Raw genomic sequence first — 19,224 nt, 5'->3', positions numbered from 1 at the left:
AATAACGGTCCTTAAAAGTATTGGTATCACTCTGCATATAATATCAAGTAATTCTTTGGTAGCTCAAACCATTAAAGAGATTTTACAAGTGGAGCTGCTCAGCTGCAGGCTTAACAGAAAATTTAACTTGCATCAAAGTCATGTCATTTTCTCTTTACAAACAAGCAGCTCAAGTAAGACCTTATCAGAAAATTTTTTTTAAAAGTCTTTGCGTTATCGCAGGTAATTTTTCTAGAGGAGTAGCTTCTCGTTATCCTGTTCTATTAAAAGTCCTAGACAAGAAAAGCTGAAGGAAACGACAAGATAGAGCAGACTGTAAAATACTGAAAATGATTTTGCATGGTATTTTGGTGTTGAAAGAGATGAACTAAAATAGCTGATTTCACTGGCTCCGTGCAACGACCTTCTCCCGTGTTAGCACGGCAACAGCCGCGCTCACTGCCCTACAATACAGCAACGTTAAAAATAAGCAACTTTGTGCAGGAACAGGGAATTACTCCTTCCCGAAAGAGCGCGTACCAGGCCGCACGTTAGGCCGAGAGAGCTCTGAAAGCAATTGCTTTGATGCCGTTTTGCAAGTTTGCCCTCCATCAAAATGGAAATATCACATATAAAAAAGAATAATTAAAATGTAAAAATAAACTAAACCCGAATTTATGTACGGGGAGCGCCAGCAGCGAGCACCGGGCGCCCCGGGGCGGGAGCGGAGCACGGAGCGCGCCAGGATCCCCCCGCCCGCCGCGCTGCCCGCCGCCGCCCCCGCGCCCCGCCCGCGCGGAGAGCGCGCCCGCCGCCGGCAGCCCCCGCCCGTGACGCAGCGGCTAACGGGCGCCCCCGCGCCCGGGCCCGCGAGGGGGGGCGGCCGGAGCGCCCAGGGGCCCCCGAGGGCCGGGGAGGGAGCGGCCGCGGCCGGTGCCGTGCCCGGGCCGGCGCGCCCCGCGGTGCCCGGGGTGCCGGCGGGCAGGCCCGGCGGGAGGGGGAGGGGCCGGACCGCGCGGAGCGGGCGGGCGGAGGAGCCGCGGCTTTTTTCGTGTGGGTCGGTGCCGGCGCTGCCCGGCTGCCCCGCTCGCTGCCCTTCGCCGCCTTCCTGCGGGCGGCGCGGAGGGCGAGGCCCGGCTCGGCGGCGCGGCGCGGCGGCCCCAGCCGGAGATGGCGGTGGTTAGAATAAGGCACACTGGGTAAAAACACATTTATATACTAACCTCGCCGAGAAATTTTCCAACAATTCCTCCGTCCGACCACCATGCACCAGGACAGGAAACGGCCGCCTCAGCGCCCGCCCGCCTCAGCACCGCCCCGAGCCGCGCGGGCGGGCCTCGCGCCCAGCGCTACCGCCGCTCCCATTGGGCGCGCTTCGCCGCGCGTCACCGCCTCCGCTCGCCATTGGCCGCCTCCAGGCCCCGCGCCAATGCCCATTGGCTAGGCGCCCGGGGCCCCGCCCCGCGGCTTCACGGCGTCTAGCTTATGCTGGGTTCGGGGCCGTTGCCGCCGCCATTTTGTACCGCGGGGAGCGAGGCGTTTGTGCGTCAGCGGGGGAGCGAGGGAACTGGGCGCCATTTCCTTCCCCGGGGAGGGTGCCAGGCAGCAGCGGCGCCCGGGGACGCCGCGGGCCCCTCGATGGGGGCCGCGGGGAGAGAGAAAACGAGGAAGGAGAGGCGGCTGCCCCTGGCATTGCGGCCGACCCCCGGCGGTGGGGATAGAGCGGCCTGAGGAGCCGGGCGTTTAGAGCTGGACCGCCGGGCGCCAGCGGAGAGGGACTCGGGCCTGGGCCGCGGCCTCCAGCCCCGCCGTCGGGGGCCTCACAGGCAACCTCGGCACTTCCTGCTGGGCCCGGGGTGCTGCCGTTCCCGCGGCAGGCGGTGCGTGGGGCTTCCTCCCTTAGCACTGGGGGAGCCGGGGGGCGGGAGGCCGCTGGAAGGGTGCCGGAGTGCGGTGCCCGTGCCGAGGGCCTGCTTGGGCAGGGCTGGAGGAAGCGAGCACCCTGCCCTTCTCCTGCCTCCAGGCGCATTATCTTCTGCTGCCATTTCAGCCCAGCTCTTGCAGATACGGGCCCTGGTTCTTAAAGCTCTGCTTGAGAATATTTATCCATATGTGATTTTTAGGTATAGAAATGTCTAAGACTCCAGCAAAAGCTCCATAGGCAAAAGCTATTATGATTATTTCAGGAAGACCCAACTGTGAATTAACAGGACCTATCACCATTGACAGGACAACAGGCCCAGCTCTATAAGGCTTGACTTTTCTGAACGTGACAGATTAAAAAGCATTTTAAGTTTTTTTTTTCCTGAAACTTCAGAATAATAGTTACAAATTCTTGCAGTCATACTGCCAAAGACAGCTTATTTGCAAATGGGCCTAATACAGAGCGATTTTACTAATTTCAAATTTTCTTTCCTGTTTCTTAATTGGAAACTTTTGCCCAAAATACAAGTTACAACCCTCAGTTTGATTTCAGGTGCAGTAACTGTGAAATACTGAAAATTCTATTTTGGGTTTACCAACTCCTTTATGTTAATAGATTACTTGTTAACATCTTTATCAAATGCTACAACTCGAGGTTTTCCATTCTGAAATGCTTTACATTTCAAGTATCAATATCTGAGAATGTCTGGTTATAAAAAGCAGAAATACACAAACAGATGATGCACCATTTAAGTAAACTACACATTGACTGCAAAGTAATTTATAATCAGTGCTGCAACACCAGATGAAAAGCTTTTCCATGTTCCTCATTCTGGGTATGTGGAAGGTCCTACAGAGCACAGGGAAGAAAAAATACCAGCTCAAGGTACTCAACTCTCACTTCTATAGTCCGTAACATCATCATAGGAGAGCTTTGGACCTTGTAAGCTTTTCTCAAATTTTATAAAATTTTTTTAAAAAAGAACTTCCAAGGTTCCTTTTTTTTTAAAAAAAACAAACCCAAACTTCCACACCATTGAGCAGAAACGCGGAACTGTACTGCACTTCCCAACTAAGTTTTTTAAAATAAACAAAATGCCCGTTTCTGCATAGATTTTCAGAAACAGTGTTCATCCACTGCTGATCATATACCAAAGATAAAGAATTAGTACGCAAGCCATGGAACACTGTTAAAGTCTTAACCAGCATACAAAGTTTGGACAAGTGTTACCTGAACTTGGCCACATCTGTTAAATCAAAACCCAGACGCAAACAACGCTGGGTCTACCACTGACTGGAATAGTGTCCTTCCCCCAGCAGCCCACAGCACCCACAGCGGAGCAGTCCCCTCAACTGTGCTGCTCAGCACCATTAGCTTCAGTCCCTTGCTGAAACTCCAGAGAAGGATGCAGCTGTGGATCGTGGTGCTGAACACACACAGCATCAGCGGGAGTATGACTGCCTGCAGGATGAGCTGCTGAAGTACAGTGCTTGCAGTTCTTGAGCAACATCTCAAGGGAGGTACAAGGGGACAAATTCAGGCCCAGGAGGTGAAAATGGATAGCAAGAGTATGAGCAAGGACGTATGAGGAAGGACTGAAAGGAAACTTGACAGAAACATGCAAAGAAAATACGCTGAGAAGCTTCATGATGTTTCTATTCTTCTAGAACTGATAGTCACAAGAGGAGGAAATTTCCTTTAGAAAAATACAACTTAATCTACAAAATTTATTGGGTATCAATAACTAGGCACAGTTAAAACCATCTGCAAGTTTATTGTCGGGTATTCTGTAATTAATCCACTGCAGACTTCTTGAATTTTGCAGTAGTAATCCTAGGCTACAAGAGATTTGAACAGCTTTGCTGCACTACACTGACACCTATTAATAATTCTTTTAAGATAGTGATTCAGAAAAAAAGGGTATTAAATTTACCCAGTATGTGAACATTTAAAAAAAATAGTGTATGACATAAGCCTTTTGTATTCTAACACAGTTAAGAGAACTGTGGTTGTGCCTAACATTTCTGCTTGAAGAAATATTTGAGAGGAAAATACAAACCTTATAGCTATATTAACTAGAACAGGACTCCCACGTAGTGTAAGAATACACCTACATTCAAAACACCACACTGAAATAAGTGAAGATAAGGATTTGCTTTAGATGTTTATTAATCCAAGGAGATCTTCCATAATAGAAAAAACAGAGGCTTTAAATTTCCCAGCTCTTCCTTTAGAGTTGCATTATCCTCAAACACAGAATGGATAAGTGCAAGTTCTAAGAGGAAGATCAATTTTAAATTTGACATAAGTGTATCACTGAAATTGATATATTGCATCACAAAATGCACTATCACCACCAACAACAATGCAAAATTGTTTTGCAATTTATATAAATACATTTCTTGGAGCAAAGGAAAGCGAAGTTCTAGATCCATTCTTAAAAAAAGATGCTCCTTGCTAACCCGTCTAGCAACACATAAAAGCACCCTTGAAGTAAGACTGTATTCCTCACACCAAGATAAAATTCTTCCCTTGACTTGTGACTTGAAAAATATAACTGTTCCAGAAGTGACAATGGCACTAAATTAGTGATTTTCCCCTCATCTTTTTCATCTGCTTTGTATATGAGCCTTCCTCACTGCTGCTCTGTCATATCTTCTGTCATGAGACAAGTGTCTCACCTGTCCTAAAAGGTTCTCTTACATTTTGTGGGATGCATAACAAGATAAGCAGATACCCAACAAGCAGATGTTCAGAAATGATTTATGTCAAACTGGGCATTTTTCAAGGTCAAGGAATGCACAGGAAAAGGCATGCTGTAATTATGTCTGTCACCCTTTTCTACAAAAATAAAACCTTGTCTAGAGGTTATCTTGAGGCCAGAGTACACCTGTACGTGCTCATGAGTTACACATTTACAAAAAAACCACCCCAAACAGTTCTGCTATATGTACTTGGCCAGTCAGCTAAAGACTCAGAAGTACTACTGGGGTTCTCATACCATTACTATAATGGATACTCTGATTCAAGGCTTAAATTTTTTAGGCTTTTTCACATCAGGTACAATATCCATCCTTTTAGGTCCACAATTTGCTTTTAAAGTATCCCTTTGGTATCTGGCTAGGGCAACGTAGCATTATAGTCCTGTCTTAGTCTCTCACATTAGCACTCTGTGTGCAGGTGATGCATTTGCTCAAGAAAGGCAGACCAGAGAGGGGTGACTGGAAAAACCCATTACACCTGCCCAGAGAAGTGCTAGCGGTTGTGCAACAAATGGAAGGCAGAGCATGGTGCTGGTCAGCTCATCAAGGAAACCCCAAACCACGAGTTCCTGCTACTCTGCTGATGCAAAAAACCACACCACACAAACCAATTTTCTGAAGACTGCATTTTGAGTATCATAATATATATATGTGCATTTTTACAGATATAAACTCAGTTTATTTTTAACCTGTATTTAAATTTTGGAGGCTTACATTAAATTAAGGTAGCTTGTTTACTATCAGTTGTAACAGCAGGTGACATTTTTATATAAAAACAGCCAAAATTAAAAAAAGAAAACAAACCACAAACATTTGATTTAAAAGACCTGACACCAATGATCTCAAGGCAAGATCAAAAACCTACAGATTTTTGCTTTTAGAAAAGAAAAAGGGGGCATTTAAGCCAACCCCTTCACAGCATCTCCCTGCTGGCTTCTTCAAACAGTGGTTTTAATAGTGGTCCCAGAGGGAACTGTATTTTGCCTCTCCAGCTAAAATACTAGTTACTATAGCAACTTTGAAGGAAGAAAATTGTGGCTTCAAAAATGAAAGATTGGCAAAACTTCAAATACACTGTCTGGATCAGGCAGACAACAGCACACACTAATGCTGGGAGTGAATAAAGAGGGGGAATGAAATACAAGAGTAGTGCACCTGCACTAACACATGCTAAGAAAAGATTATTTTGCAAAATTAGGGGACATAACTGCATTCATAGATCATAGCCCAGATTAGCCAAATTGTTGTCTTTTTAATAGATTGCATATATAGAAGTTTCATCCATATACTTCAACTGACTCTTAAAATCAGAATTTCACATCTTATTTGCCTGCTTTAGAGAAAATTTTTTCCTCAGTGCTTACAGTACACATTTGTATCCAAATTTCACCTTGTACAGTGAGATCTTTAAGAAAAACAAAGGACACAGAGGGCGTTGCTATTTTTTTTTTTTTTTTAGCAGCAATGAAATATCACTAACCCCTTTTTACATAACCGAATTCAAGTCACAACCAGAGGTGACTGCACCACAAAGTCACCAGGTACAAAACTGCTAGTTCATTTTAAATTAATAACTTGAAATTATTTTCCCCCAATACATCCCTTATTTTTTATTTTTATTTTTTATAAACAGCAAACACTTTGCTATTTTTGTACATAGGCTAGCAGGCTTGTTTCAATATGAAAGTGCTAATTCATTTACAGATTTATCAGTTATGTAGTGCTACATTAAGTGTCCAATATTCTACATATGAACAATCTTGATAAATGGAAATGATGAAGATTAAGTAAGGCTATCTGATTACCTTATTTACATTAAAAGAATAGACACCCAATAGGAAGGGAGAAAAGGGAAATAAATTGGGCAAATACTTATACCGCCACAGGTGTAAAAATTAAGTCTGCCTTCTAGCTTTACTGTAAATGAGACATTTTAAATAGTCCTGCAGCCCATACCTATTTTTTTCCTCAGAAAAAAAAAAGCTGCCTTCATGACATCCCCTCTTGATTTCCGATTTCCAAAGTGTGTCATTTGAAGCTTTAAACTCAGATTCTTCCTATCTTCAAAAAACCTCTGGTTTGCTTTCCAGTATTAGGTTGCACAATCAGGTCCCACTTCTGGGGCTTTTGTCCAATTTATTTGTCAATTAGTTTAGAGTGAGTTGTAGATAACATGAACCAGTTCTGGAACCACTATTGGGAGGAACACAAGCTCTTCACTACAATCACACAGTAGCAAGAAAAGTGATAACTCAATTCATTCCTGGGGCAGGGCCTCCAAAATTAAATGAAGTTGGCACAACTGGAGCATTGAATTTGTATCCTCCATGCTTTTCAATCATTTTGGATTCTAAAACAAAACAAAAAACAGAAGAAAGATATTTTAGTGCGTGTATAGGGGGGAAGACAGTTTAAGATTTTGTGACTGACCATTTTGAGTCTCCCAGATACAGGTTTTACCTGGGGTTACCCAGGAAAGTAATCAGCACCCACAAAGTGGAAACGTGCCAGGCCCCAAACAACAGATGGACTGATTATTTATTTAAATTTCTGAGTATTGTTATAGCTATGCTTAAATGAATTTATATTTTAAAAAGCCCACACTTTAGCTTTTGGACACAAGTGTGTAATTTTCACATTTCAGAAACAGGACCTGAATGAATGCTGGACTTCTTCTAAACTTGCTAACAGGCACTCGGTTCTTCCTGATTAACATTAATAGACTTTTCAGTCAAATCAATAACAGAGCACATGTACAAAGAAGCAGTACACAGATATTAGCTAAATTTTCAGTGTTTCTATCTCAATTCAACAACGTAAGCAGAAATAGCCACTGAAACACCAGAAACATACTTTTTAGTACACACGTATTTCCTCCCCATACACAAGCAGATAGAGTTTAGGTTACTAGACCATATAACAATTCTCAGAGAAAACTACCAATATCACTTTTCATTTTCAACCAAACCCTAAGACCTTTAGGCATCTGAGGTCCACATATCCATCACTGTAACTAACAGTGATAGTTAAAGTGTCTGGTTTTACTACCTGCATATTCCGTCCTTCTGAGATTGCTGTAAGACTGTTTGTTTTACAAACTCTGATATATGGACAACTGAAAATTAGGTTGGTGAAGAGCAGATAGAAATGTGTGTTTCCATCTACACATTTCTATAAAAATACAAAAAAATTCTATAGAAATCTGTATTTCTATCTATCTATCTACCTTTACTACAACCTAGATAATGCAGAAGGTTTATATATTATTCCCAGCTCAAGATAACAATGCTTATTAATGCCTTATTTCTAGTCTAAGAGATTTTTACCTCAAAATAGTTGCAATCTGTCTCTTTCTGGGAATATGGGACAGCTCGTATTATCTAGAGGATCTACATTTTGTCTGTTTCTTTGGAAACAGGCCAGAAAAATGTTGCCATGGCTGATGAAGAACAGGAGGAAAACATGACCTGGGGTGCATTGCTTTGTTCTCTCCTTAGCTTATGGAAATTCTTCTCAGCTATATTAATGGGAGATAATTATATTCAAAATCCTTCTAGCAGGATGACCCCATGTGTGGTAGGTAGCCTAAACGGAGTATCAGTACGCTCTGATAGTATGCAAGAATTTCCTGTAAGGATCTACTTGATTACGTTGAACTTCACAATCTGAAATTAACTTGCTCTATGAAATAAGCAGCTGAAAAAAACAACAACAAAAAAAGAGAACATTCTTTCTCATAAAATGCACAAGTAGTATACAATTTCATCAGTGTGATGTCTAGTGCTTGACAGGGGTCACAGTGAAACTATTTTATAACTATTAAAAGTGGATCATTCTGGACACATACAAGCTTTGTGAGGTAATTGAGGCTGTTTTCTGACAAAAATAATTTATAAAACGTGCATTCTTACTACCAATCTTTTTACTGAAAGGTTTCTGAACTTCTATTTTGAAGTATTAATTGCTCAGTAAGATGCAGGATATGAGACTGGACTGATAACTCAAAATTCAGCTTTCATTTTAGGAAGTGATTTATATTAGCTTACTCTCAAACACCTGGGAAAACTTGCAAAAAAAAAAAAAAGGAAACTGAAGATCTGCCTGCTTCCTGTATTTTTATATCTATATTGTCTGTATTGAAGAATAACAATCTGCAATATTTAATAGGCTTAATGATGTAGCTTTACAGATGGATATTACTTCCATAATTTGGTATTTTCCCACCCATAGAATTGTTGTCTATCCCAGCTGGAGTAGGTCACATCAGGAAATAATTTATCAGCCACTTAATGTGGTTATTACCATACCTAGAGTTCATCCACCTTCAGGTAATCAAATCAATTGTTTTCAAATCCAAGTAATGATGACAAATACACTTTTATGTACCTGGCCACTACATTAAGAAGTTTCTGTAATTCCTTACACCTGTGCTATGCCATACAATTTGTGCATTGAGGCTTTGTGACCTGACAATCTTAAAAGCTTTCAAACATCTCTGGAGTGTAAACCAACCCTGCTTTGATGAAGACTTTACCAGGCTTGAATTATAGCCATTTTCTGTGTTATGATTCTTGAGCACATAAACAGCATTCAAACAGTAAAAGCAGCAATTAATGGTATAAAGGGGGAAAAATACCATGTGCTGCCCGCCTCTGATCTGCCAGAGTTGCTATGTCCTGCAATTGTTTTCTTTGTTCTTCATTAAGACCCTGTGTCAAGGCTTGGTACCACACAGGGTTACGGTTCTGAATTGCTGCAAGAGAAAGAAAACATAAGCAAAAGGAAAGTGTTTGTTAAAATGTTCTGTAACTCAACGCTTACTCACTCACTACCATTTTAATCAAAATAATAATCTGTTAGGATTACATAATTCAAGACATGAAAAAACAGTAATACAACCTCTGACATCTTTCCTCCCACCGTAAATTCATTCAAGCTTCTCCCCCTGCTCTGAAAGTTTAACGATGGCTTCCCTTTTCCAAAGGGAGAACTTGTTCAAAGCACATATTGGAAAGCCTGTTTGGAAGCTTGCAACAGGTTCTGGTTTATAATGGTATACACTAAAATTAAGTTAAAATATAACTTGTTGGCTAGCAAAGGAAATAAAGTTACTTACTCTGAAAAATTGTTTTAAATATCTGATATTCATCAATAGGGTTGTCTTCATCATCAATAATTGTGGAATAGCCTTCTAAAGCAGTCTCTTCAGCATCATCTTCTTCCCAGTCTTCATCATCTCCATCTTCACCTGCCTGTTTTGCTAGAATTTCTAGATATTCTTGACCGTCTTCATCAATGTCATCTTCATCACTCCCCAATTCCTCTGAGTTAAATATCACACACACAAAAAGTTTCTCAAGACCAGTAAGAACAACTCTTTAGGAAGATGTCTGATTAAGCAAAACAGGCAATGGAACTGATAACAGTATAGTGCAGACTGGAAAGGTCTTCCTTTCTAGTCCTAGTGCCATGGTCTTCCCCCCACAGACACTCTTCCCTCACACCAACTGTGTGGGAAAGAATAATTTTATTGTCATAAAATGTATATAGAAAAATGTATATACAGATAGTTTGGAACAGCACTCAATGAAACTGTAAGCAGAGCAATATTCATGCTCTAAAGAAAGTTTGAGATAATTTGATGAAAACATTTCTAAAGTCACATCCAAAAGGGCTGTTGAAAAGAATGCTTGAGAAATACAAAATGTAATAGTTTGAATGATATATAATGACAATAGTCTGGAGAGTCCAGAACTCAACATGAGAGATCAAAAAGAAACTGGCCTTTAAGTAGATAGATGAAAACCAACAGATATTCCCCTGAGTGTGGAAAACTGTTCCAAACAGTCATTCACAAAGACACCAAGCTGATGATGAAAAGAAAAACAGGAAACAAGAACTAAAAGCTTAAAAAGAGTATAGGGAAAGGTGGAAGAAAGAAGTACGGGGAAGTTGTAGGTTATTTTGAACTTCACATGAAGATGGGAAAGGACATGAAAGTTTGTGTAATGACTGTATGAAGAAGGAAGTTATGAAAGCTGATAAAGCTGAGATTACTTTAGTCCAGAAAAAACCATATTAGAAAAAAATAAATCACAAGAACTGTCATTTTCAATACACAGCTAACACGTCAGCATCTCATGGTAGAGTTTGTAATACATAGTCTAAACTCTACAACACATTAGAGGGATTCCTGGAAACTCCTACTGACTCTTACCCCTCACTCAAATGGGAAATGTTCCTCAATAATAATTTCTTTCATCAATGAAAAGGTCCACACACAAAAGCTAATTTGATGTGACTTTGAAGACACTCAGCCTAGGAAGTTAGTTTTTAAGAGGGACTGGAAAGTAAGTCAGATATACTTGAAAGTTGTTAAAATATGTCTAGTGTTCTATGGCAGCTTTTGATTTTTAGAATCAAAACTCTGAGGAATTACACAAAGGAACTCAGCATCTCCATCAGAAAAAATGAAAAATACAAACTAACAGCCATGTTTCAGTTTCCATACCTGTTTCCTCGTCTTCTTCAGCTTCATCATCATCATCGCTGTCATTGTCATGCTCTGCATGACAGGCATATGCTCTTTTCAATCCATTAAATAAAAGGATAAAAGCTGGCAGGATCTGGCCAGCAACTTGATTTAAAACCTGTGGTATTTGCTCCAGATCAATAAGAGCACACAAGCCAAGCACACACATCTTTCTATCATGAAGTCTACAAAACAAAAGAGTAAAAACGTTGCAAGCTTTGTTATGATTTACAAGCAGGTAATACAAAGGTGTATCACAGAGAACAATCTTCAAAATTAGAAACACTCACCCCAAGAAACAGTCCACATCATTAAGCCACTGTGTTATGAAGTGATTAGTGACAGGCTCCACATTATTGGGAAAACGAAGATTTTCCAATGTGTTTAATAGTAAATGAGGATTGTAATACAAAGCAGCTATGGCAACCTGGAGGCACATTGTTCGCAGTTCACTTGTTTTCACTTCTCTGGTCAATCTCTCTAATGCAGCTTCCACAAATAACGGTATGCACTGAAGAGTGAGAACCATTACAAATTTAGTTATCAAAAGTAAATTCTGTAGTTCTGTATTTCACAATGAAGTTGAGAAACAGCATAAAACCAGTCTGGAGCATAAACACAGAGGGCATAAAGTGGGAATAATTTTAAGTTGCCAGCAGAAGTCATATAAGGATTAAAACTTTTCACCTTTTCATTTCATCTACTCCATGCACATGGATTTTGTGACATAATGCACAGTAGATGCAATTGCTGGTTCTACAATCTTGTGTTTTAAAAATGAAAGCTAGAGGAAATGTGTACACTAGGAAGTCCAGAAAAATCAATGTAGTCTTTTTCAATATTCACAACAAAGTCAAGAGATATTACTAACATTCCAAGAAAACAGCTATTCAAAGGGTTAGTTTCTTCAGAGGTGTCACGCTGTAAAAAAAAAAAATTGCTATAGAAGATGTTCTTTCAAATAAATTATAAATTAAAAGTTTCCAGGGACCATATCAGTAAGTATTAAAAAGCTTGCAAAGAATGTTTAAACAGCTATTATACAGTACTTATGTACACAGCAGAAGCACACAAATTCATCTCTCAGATGCCAACTTCCATATGTGCATAATGAAGTTCCTGGTTCCTCTACAACATTAACTGGGATTCTAGGAATTCCATTTCCATTCTTATTTCTTTCACGGAATCACAGAATTGTCTCGGTTGGAAAAGACCTCGAAGATCATCCAGTCCAACCATCAACCCAACATTAACAGTTCCCAACTACACCATATCCCTCAGCACTATGTCGACCCTACTCTTAAACACCTCCAGGGACGGGGACTCCACCACCTCCCTGGGCAGCCCATTCCAATGCCCAACAACCCCTTCTGGAAAGAAATGCTTCCTAATATCTAGTCTAAACCTTCCCTGCCACAACTTGAGGCCATTACCTCTTGTCCTATTGCTTATTACTTGGGTCAAGAGACTCATCCCCCCTCTCTGCACCCTCCTTTCAGGGAGTTGTAGAGGGTCATGAGGTCTCCCCTCAGCCTCCTCTTCTCCAGACTAAACCGCCCCAGTTCCCTCAGCCGCTCCCCATCAGACCTGTGCTCCAGACCCTCCACCAGCTTCGTTGCCCTTCTCTGGACACGCTCAAGTAATTCAATGTCCTTTTTGGAGTGAGGGGCCCAAAACTGAACCCACTCATCCAGGTGCGGCCTCACCAGTGCCAAGTACAGGGGTAAGATCCCTTCCCTGTCCCTGCTGGCCACACTATGTCTGATGCAATCAGAAATTTCAAAATTTCAGAAAAATTTCAAGGCTATTAGCTTGACAGATTGAACAGTTTTCATTAATTATTCACTACAATTAACTTAGAATATAATTAATCAACTTTTAGATGCTCCTAAAACAGTAGTCTTCCAGATTCATAAAAACACTTGACTTCTGAAGTGTCCTAAATTCTGGAGACAAAACATGCAGTAACAATCTCTGAAGTGCTGTTAACTGAGTAACACTGAAGTAGAGGACAAGATTATTAGTCACACTAAACAAACTTCTCGGAACAGAATTCATATTAGTACATAATCAATTCATATTTGAGAATAAAATATTTTTAAAATATTAGTTATAGCAACCAAAGTTGTTACCAACCTGATCAATGCCACGCCCTTTACACTGAAGAATTATTACTTCTAACAGCTTTGCTGCATGACATTCTGCATCTTCTCCAGCAACTCCTGTAAGGACCTGATAAATAACAATTACTGTTGGCGATATCCCTTTAAGTAGTATTTTCTGTATACTATTTTGTTTTGAAAAGTTGATATAAATTTACCCACTCTATTAGAATGTTAGTATAAACATCCATCAGTGAAGCACCCAAATCTACAGCAATGGCTCAGTACCACAACTAGGCTGGAACGTTACTGAATGCAGGCAAAACTAATCTACATGTTCAACAACTCTATGGACACAGCTTACAACAGTAACTGTATAAGCATCAGCTGCCATTTTGCAAAGGTTTATTTCCATACACAGAGCAAAAAATTTTCTTATGCATTCATGTACTGAATTTTGTAAAAATTTACAAATTTGGGATATCCAGCGGGACACCATGCAATACCCAAACCCCAAATATTCACTGTGCTCAGCTAATAAAACACTAATGATCAAGAGGTTGTAACAGGCTAATTTTCTTTTTTATATATAGAAAATGGTCAAGTACTTACAATTAGCCTGGTTGCAACTTGTTTTCAAATAAAGGCTGGCAAGAGTTATTCACTAATACTATTTAAACATCTTCAAAAGAATTACTCAGGAAATACCATAGGCAGGGCAGCTGACAGTTCACCATAGTTCTTATAAAGATACAACACATGATATCCAGAAGTGGAAAACTGAAATCCCCACAGATTACTATTAGAGATTATAAAATATTAACACCATCTTATAAAGAAGTATTCATTTCCTCACACAGGCCTAAAACTCTGGAAAGCTTTACATTCTACATATTGACTGGATAATGAAAGCCCAGTTGTCAGCTACCTGTAATACACAGGAGCTGAGAAGCCAAGTTAAACGTAGAAACACAGGCCAACAGTGACTGGACAGAGTCAGAACAACTGCACTCTGCACCCAGCTTTCATCACTGACTTGACATGAACTTGGTAAACTAACTTCCCATTCCTATCCCTCTATTTTCCACCTCTACTCCTCCTGTTTTAGCTAATTAAGACCTTCAGCATACATATGGTATGTGGTATCCTAGCCATAGCAAGGCTACAAATCTCAAATAAAAGAAACCATCTACCTTTTGCAATATGCGCTTGTTCTGCATGTCTGTATGCAAAAAGTGTATTACACAAAACACACATGCAGAAAACCCTAGGTTGTTTAACCTGCTTTTGTTGTGCATGATTTATTTTTCCCTTTTAGCAAAAGCATATATCTGAAATTTAATGCAACTTCTTTAAATTTCTCTGCAATAACTTAGTAATCTGTGAAATCACAGAGGATGTTAAATAGCATAATGCTTTAAGAGCATATGTCAAAATTCTTCAGATTCACAGTCTGCTGTTGTGGGAAAAAGTACCCAGTTTAACAGTGCATTACTTCAGAGATCACAGTTTTGTTATCACAAAGGAAATCTACTTACCTTCTTGCACATACTGTAGATCATTTCAAGGTATTTTGTGTCTGACAGAAGCGTATCTGTGTCAACAGTAACATAATTATGCAAGAGAGGCATCATGTCTGTATTAAAAGAAGAACGATCACAGGATTGTTTGCATGTTTTATTAAGGCAAGCTGTTAAAATCAGGCTGAAATCTATGTATTAATAAGTTAATTACAGTTCTTGCTTAATTTTGTCAAGATAAGCGTGCATCTAGTCATAGATGCCTCAACAAAACAAGTCCGGTTGCAGCAACAGCATAATAAAATACTTCAAGCCTAACCTCATTTCAGTGTTCTCTGAACATTTCAATCAAGATGCAATTCATTGTATGGTTGAAATCACGTATGAAACCATTTGGCTTTCTGATTTATTTGTATTACTTACCAGTAAAATAATCAAAGCCATCCTGCTGAAAGACTTCAAAAACAAGAGGAAGAAGCTGCCACATTTGTGCAGAAACTTGCTGACAGGTCAAACTATGAGCCAATGAAAAGATCTCCTCATAGAACTCTAAAACAAACAGAATCTAGGTAAATTTAATGCCAATTCCATACACTTAAAAAAATAAGCCAACAAAAGTACAGATACCTAACACATGCTGCTGCAAAACTGTTCCAATCACTTGCAAACAGATCCCTTCCAGCTGCTGGGTAATCTGCAAAAAGGAGATTTATGACTGTTGTCAATACTTTGGAGTTGAAATTAAACACTTTTAAAAATAAAATTACTCAAACCGTTTCTACTTATACAATATAGTCTTCTAAAAACAATTCCAAATTTCTCACATTTTGGAGCACCAAATGTATAAGAGCAGCACTCTTAGACAAGGATTTGTAAGATGGCTTTTAATAAGAGGTGTGTTTGGAATATTCTTTGAATATTGAAAGAATCTCATTATAGGGTACCCTTTAAAAAAAAAAAAAAAGCCTGACAGTAACCCTATGCAACAGTTCAGTCCCATTAAAACACAATAAGTAAAGGTATATATCGAAGGGGTAAGCACTAGAAGTTGCAGGAAGTATTTGCTGTTGTTCTGGAAAAGTGAATTTTTAAAAAACGAAACCAAAACCAAACAAATACCAAACCACCTCCCAAACCTAGGTTATGATGTTCGTATGGTATGTGGACAATCAGCCTAAATGCTGGTCTACAGATTCAGACACTCTGCCCAAATAGTATTTATTAGTCCATGAAACAGCTAACAAAACAGTCGTTAACCTGTTTAGGGCACTCACCTTACAAACGGACAAATAAGGGTTGAATTTCTGGTCTTAGCTATGCAGAACAGGATTTGAAACTAACCAGCTAAATACCTTATCTCTTGGAACACTGGTCATCCTGTATGAGATGTCTCCAAATCTAAACATTTACTGATCAACATTTTACAATTGAGCTTCTTAGGAGTAACATATTGTTATGGAAACTTTTCATTTAGATAACAAGAATTTGCTGACAAAAACAAGTACATGGAAAGCTTGCTGAGCAGCTTGGGCAACAAGTAAATGAGCCCAACTGGTCCTTGTTTTATTGCACAGCAGCACTGGATTCCGCCCTTGGGCATTCAGAATTTGTATTATACTGATTCCTTAGTAAAGTCTTCAGAGCCTCGAGAGTACCATTTATTACTGAACTGTCTAGGCCCTAAAAAACTATAATGTATATATCAAAAAAGAGCAGTAGACTTTGTAAAGGTTTTTAATCAGCAATACCATCTTTTGAACAAGCTGTACTCTGGACAGAAATTAGTTCACTCAGCACAGCAAAACAACAAAAGTTTTCATCACACTGGAGAAATCTACAGTGCAGATTAGACAGGTAAAACACCCTAGCATTTAGCATAGCCACAACAGCTGTATTTACAGACACGGATTCTGCTGCAGAGAACAAAGTCAGCAGAGTCAATGTTCAAAGCTAACAGAAGTACTGTGTATTTCCTTTGAAGGGCAGACCTCATGAAATCAGACGTTTTTTTTCCAGCCGAGCTGACAGAGCTCCATCTGTTAGAGGCAAGTTGCTTCCACTTATCTGAACAAGAACCTGGATTCTTATGGGAAATACTGCTACACATGTTACATGAGAAATGTGACCCACTCTGTTAAAACTTTGCTGCATGACAAGTACTTCACTGTTTTCTGTTTTAAAATCTTTTTGGCTGAAAGGACAGTTTTTCAGGTAACAATGTCAGGAACACTGGAACTACAAAAGACTTTCAGTGTCTTAGACAATATATATTAGTTTTAAAGTAACTTTTACTTACTTCCTTGTGGTCTTCAACTACACTGAGAAGAGTATCAATAGTATTCAAGATTCCCATTGCTGTCACTGCTTTGTCATCACTGCCCTCCTCATCTGGTCCAGTCTGGATCACCTGGTTAAATGTCATTGCCTGCACGTAATAGCAAAACAACCCATAAATATGTCATTTAATGAGGACAGGCTTGGAGATGAAGAACAACTGTGCAAGTCTGGTATTTTACACAGTTTAAGGAGGACTTCTGCTAAGAAAACATGTATGAATATTAGAAGGTGACTGCTCCATTCCGAAGTTTGTTTTCAAGATTGATAAAATTTGAATGTTAAGCCATGTGAGCTGTCATCCTTTATCTGTTCACAAATAAAGATACAAATGACATTACTTTCCATGCAAAAGAATACAATTTCTATGAGTAAGTTTTTCTAACTCAAGGTTTAATTGGTAGCTGAAGTAGACTGGACCACTTCGCAGGCATTCCCAGAGAGGGCATGCAAATAGTTTAGTTTTAACTCCAAGGCAAGGGCCTTTAATAAGGAAGCACTGAGGTGACCTCTAGTTTTGAAACCATTACTAAAACTTGCTAGATACGCCATTCAAGGTCTGAATCCTGCAGATTCAACTTTATTTTCACATTTCATAAAACATAACATTATTTTCACAGCAACTTATTTAAAAATCTGCTCTTTAATTTCCCATTTTAAAATGGAAAGCTTAAGTCAGACTGTAGAGACTACCTAAAATGTGCTACCAAAATTCATTATTGACACTACCAGGAGAAAATAAGTACAAAGATTTCTCAAACATTTCTACAATTTTTCTTTGATGTTTTCATTTAGTTCAAGTTATGAAGCCACTTTTGAGAAAAAAACAGTCTAAATGTAGAAGAAAATTACTTGTATCAAATACATTTAAGCATACTGGAGTAACAACAGCTATCAATTGATGGACAACTACCTTAATTTTAAATACCAATCTTTCACATATTAAACATCTCTTCCTACGTCACCAGAAAGTCTTACCAGATGCTGTGTCATTTCTACTGCAATTGGGGTAACTTCTTCACTATATTCACAGATCATTTTCTGAATCACATTAGTAAGATCATCATTTTCAGTCTCTCTTATAATATGAAGTAAAGCTTGCATTACAGGTCTAATAAATGGAGTAATATATTCTTTAGCTGTAAAACAAGTGGAAATGTTTGAATTTACATTCTTACAAAACTACAGTATCAGTATAAGAAAATCAATATACACTTTATTAATATATAGTGCTTCAACATGAATATGCCAAAACCATGACAAGTATAAATCATTTTAGCAATACCAACATGCAGAACAATTTTTTAATAAAAATGTATACCAAGAGGATCACAACTAAAGTATGAAAACCTGAGTTCTACAGTCCTGATGGAATGGAAGATTACTTATCAATGCCAATTTGAGTGGGAATGGGTACATAAGCTTTTTTGTCTAATTAGCTGACGTATTTGATACAGAATTTATGTTTGCTTTGTGGCTTTTATGTCAGCTTCAGGAATAGTAAGCAATGTAAAGCCTGCTAGGATAAAGACAATTTTTTTTTTTTTAAAATAAATTTTAACATGAATTAATGTATCCCGAGACAGATATGCTTATATTGCCACCGTATTTCTGATCAATGATTAGGTGCTGTAAAACTGGATTTATTGTACCATGAAATTGTGATAGTTCATTACAAAAGATACAATTTTTTTCAGCTGAAAAACTACAATAAGTTATTAAAAATTACAGTTGCAAGAATTAACATTTGGAAAGGACAAGTCTCCCTGAACATCACAATATTAATGCCTATCCCATTAAAGCTTGTTGTAGCTTTAAGAAGAGAGGGCTACCTTTCTCTTGATTACTGATCAGAACTTGAAGTGCTATTGCAGCTTCCACTTTCACAGGCATTTCCCTATCATCTATCAGACACCGTCTTGTGAGTTCTAAGGCTGTCTGGAGATTCTGGTCACTCTTAAATTTGACTTCACAAAAATAATGAAGAACCCAACAAGCCTGAAAAATAAGACATTGAACAAATTCAGAGTTACAAAACTGTCCTGGTTTTGGCTGGAATGGAGTTAATTTT

General features: G+C 39.3%; 2 protein-coding genes across 4 annotated transcripts in view; both read right to left on the bottom strand.

Annotated features, from left to right (window-relative positions):
* ZNF143 (zinc finger protein 143) overlaps nucleotides 1-1,313 on the bottom strand; it is a 41,928-nt gene extending 40,615 nt beyond the window's left edge. For both annotated transcript variants that reach the window (XM_074841591.1, XM_074841592.1), the window contains exon 1: nucleotides 1,203-1,313. The gene's annotated coding sequence lies outside the window, so the exon portion shown is untranslated. The remainder of the gene's footprint in view (nucleotides 1-1,202) is intronic.
* A 2,735-nt stretch (nucleotides 1,314-4,048) lies between these two features.
* Nucleotides 4,049-19,224, bottom strand: part of IPO7 (importin 7) — a 38,407-nt gene continuing 23,231 nt past the window's right edge. For both annotated transcript variants that reach the window (XM_074842486.1, XM_074842488.1), the window contains 12 exons: nucleotides 18,986-19,151; nucleotides 18,132-18,292; nucleotides 17,116-17,244; nucleotides 15,447-15,513; nucleotides 15,243-15,368; nucleotides 14,838-14,935; nucleotides 13,334-13,429; nucleotides 11,488-11,708; nucleotides 11,177-11,382; nucleotides 9,782-9,988; nucleotides 9,302-9,418; nucleotides 4,049-7,015 (listed from right to left, as the gene is read on the bottom strand). In XM_074842486.1, the coding sequence (XP_074698587.1) occupies nucleotides 6,918-7,015; nucleotides 9,302-9,418; nucleotides 9,782-9,988; nucleotides 11,177-11,382; nucleotides 11,488-11,708; nucleotides 13,334-13,429; nucleotides 14,838-14,935; nucleotides 15,243-15,368; nucleotides 15,447-15,513; nucleotides 17,116-17,244; nucleotides 18,132-18,292; nucleotides 18,986-19,151 (1,692 nt within the window). In that variant the 3' untranslated portion in view covers nucleotides 4,049-6,917. The remainder of the gene's footprint in view (nucleotides 7,016-9,301; nucleotides 9,419-9,781; nucleotides 9,989-11,176; nucleotides 11,383-11,487; nucleotides 11,709-13,333; nucleotides 13,430-14,837; nucleotides 14,936-15,242; nucleotides 15,369-15,446; nucleotides 15,514-17,115; nucleotides 17,245-18,131; nucleotides 18,293-18,985; nucleotides 19,152-19,224) is intronic.

The sequence above is a fragment of the Strix aluco genome, chromosome 16 (assembly GCF_031877795.1).
Source record: "Strix aluco isolate bStrAlu1 chromosome 16, bStrAlu1.hap1, whole genome shotgun sequence".
Classification (NCBI taxonomy): Eukaryota; Metazoa; Chordata; class Aves; order Strigiformes; family Strigidae; genus Strix; species Strix aluco.
The sequence above is the reverse complement of the archived record's forward strand: the minus strand, read 5'-3'. Positions and strand labels throughout refer to the sequence as shown.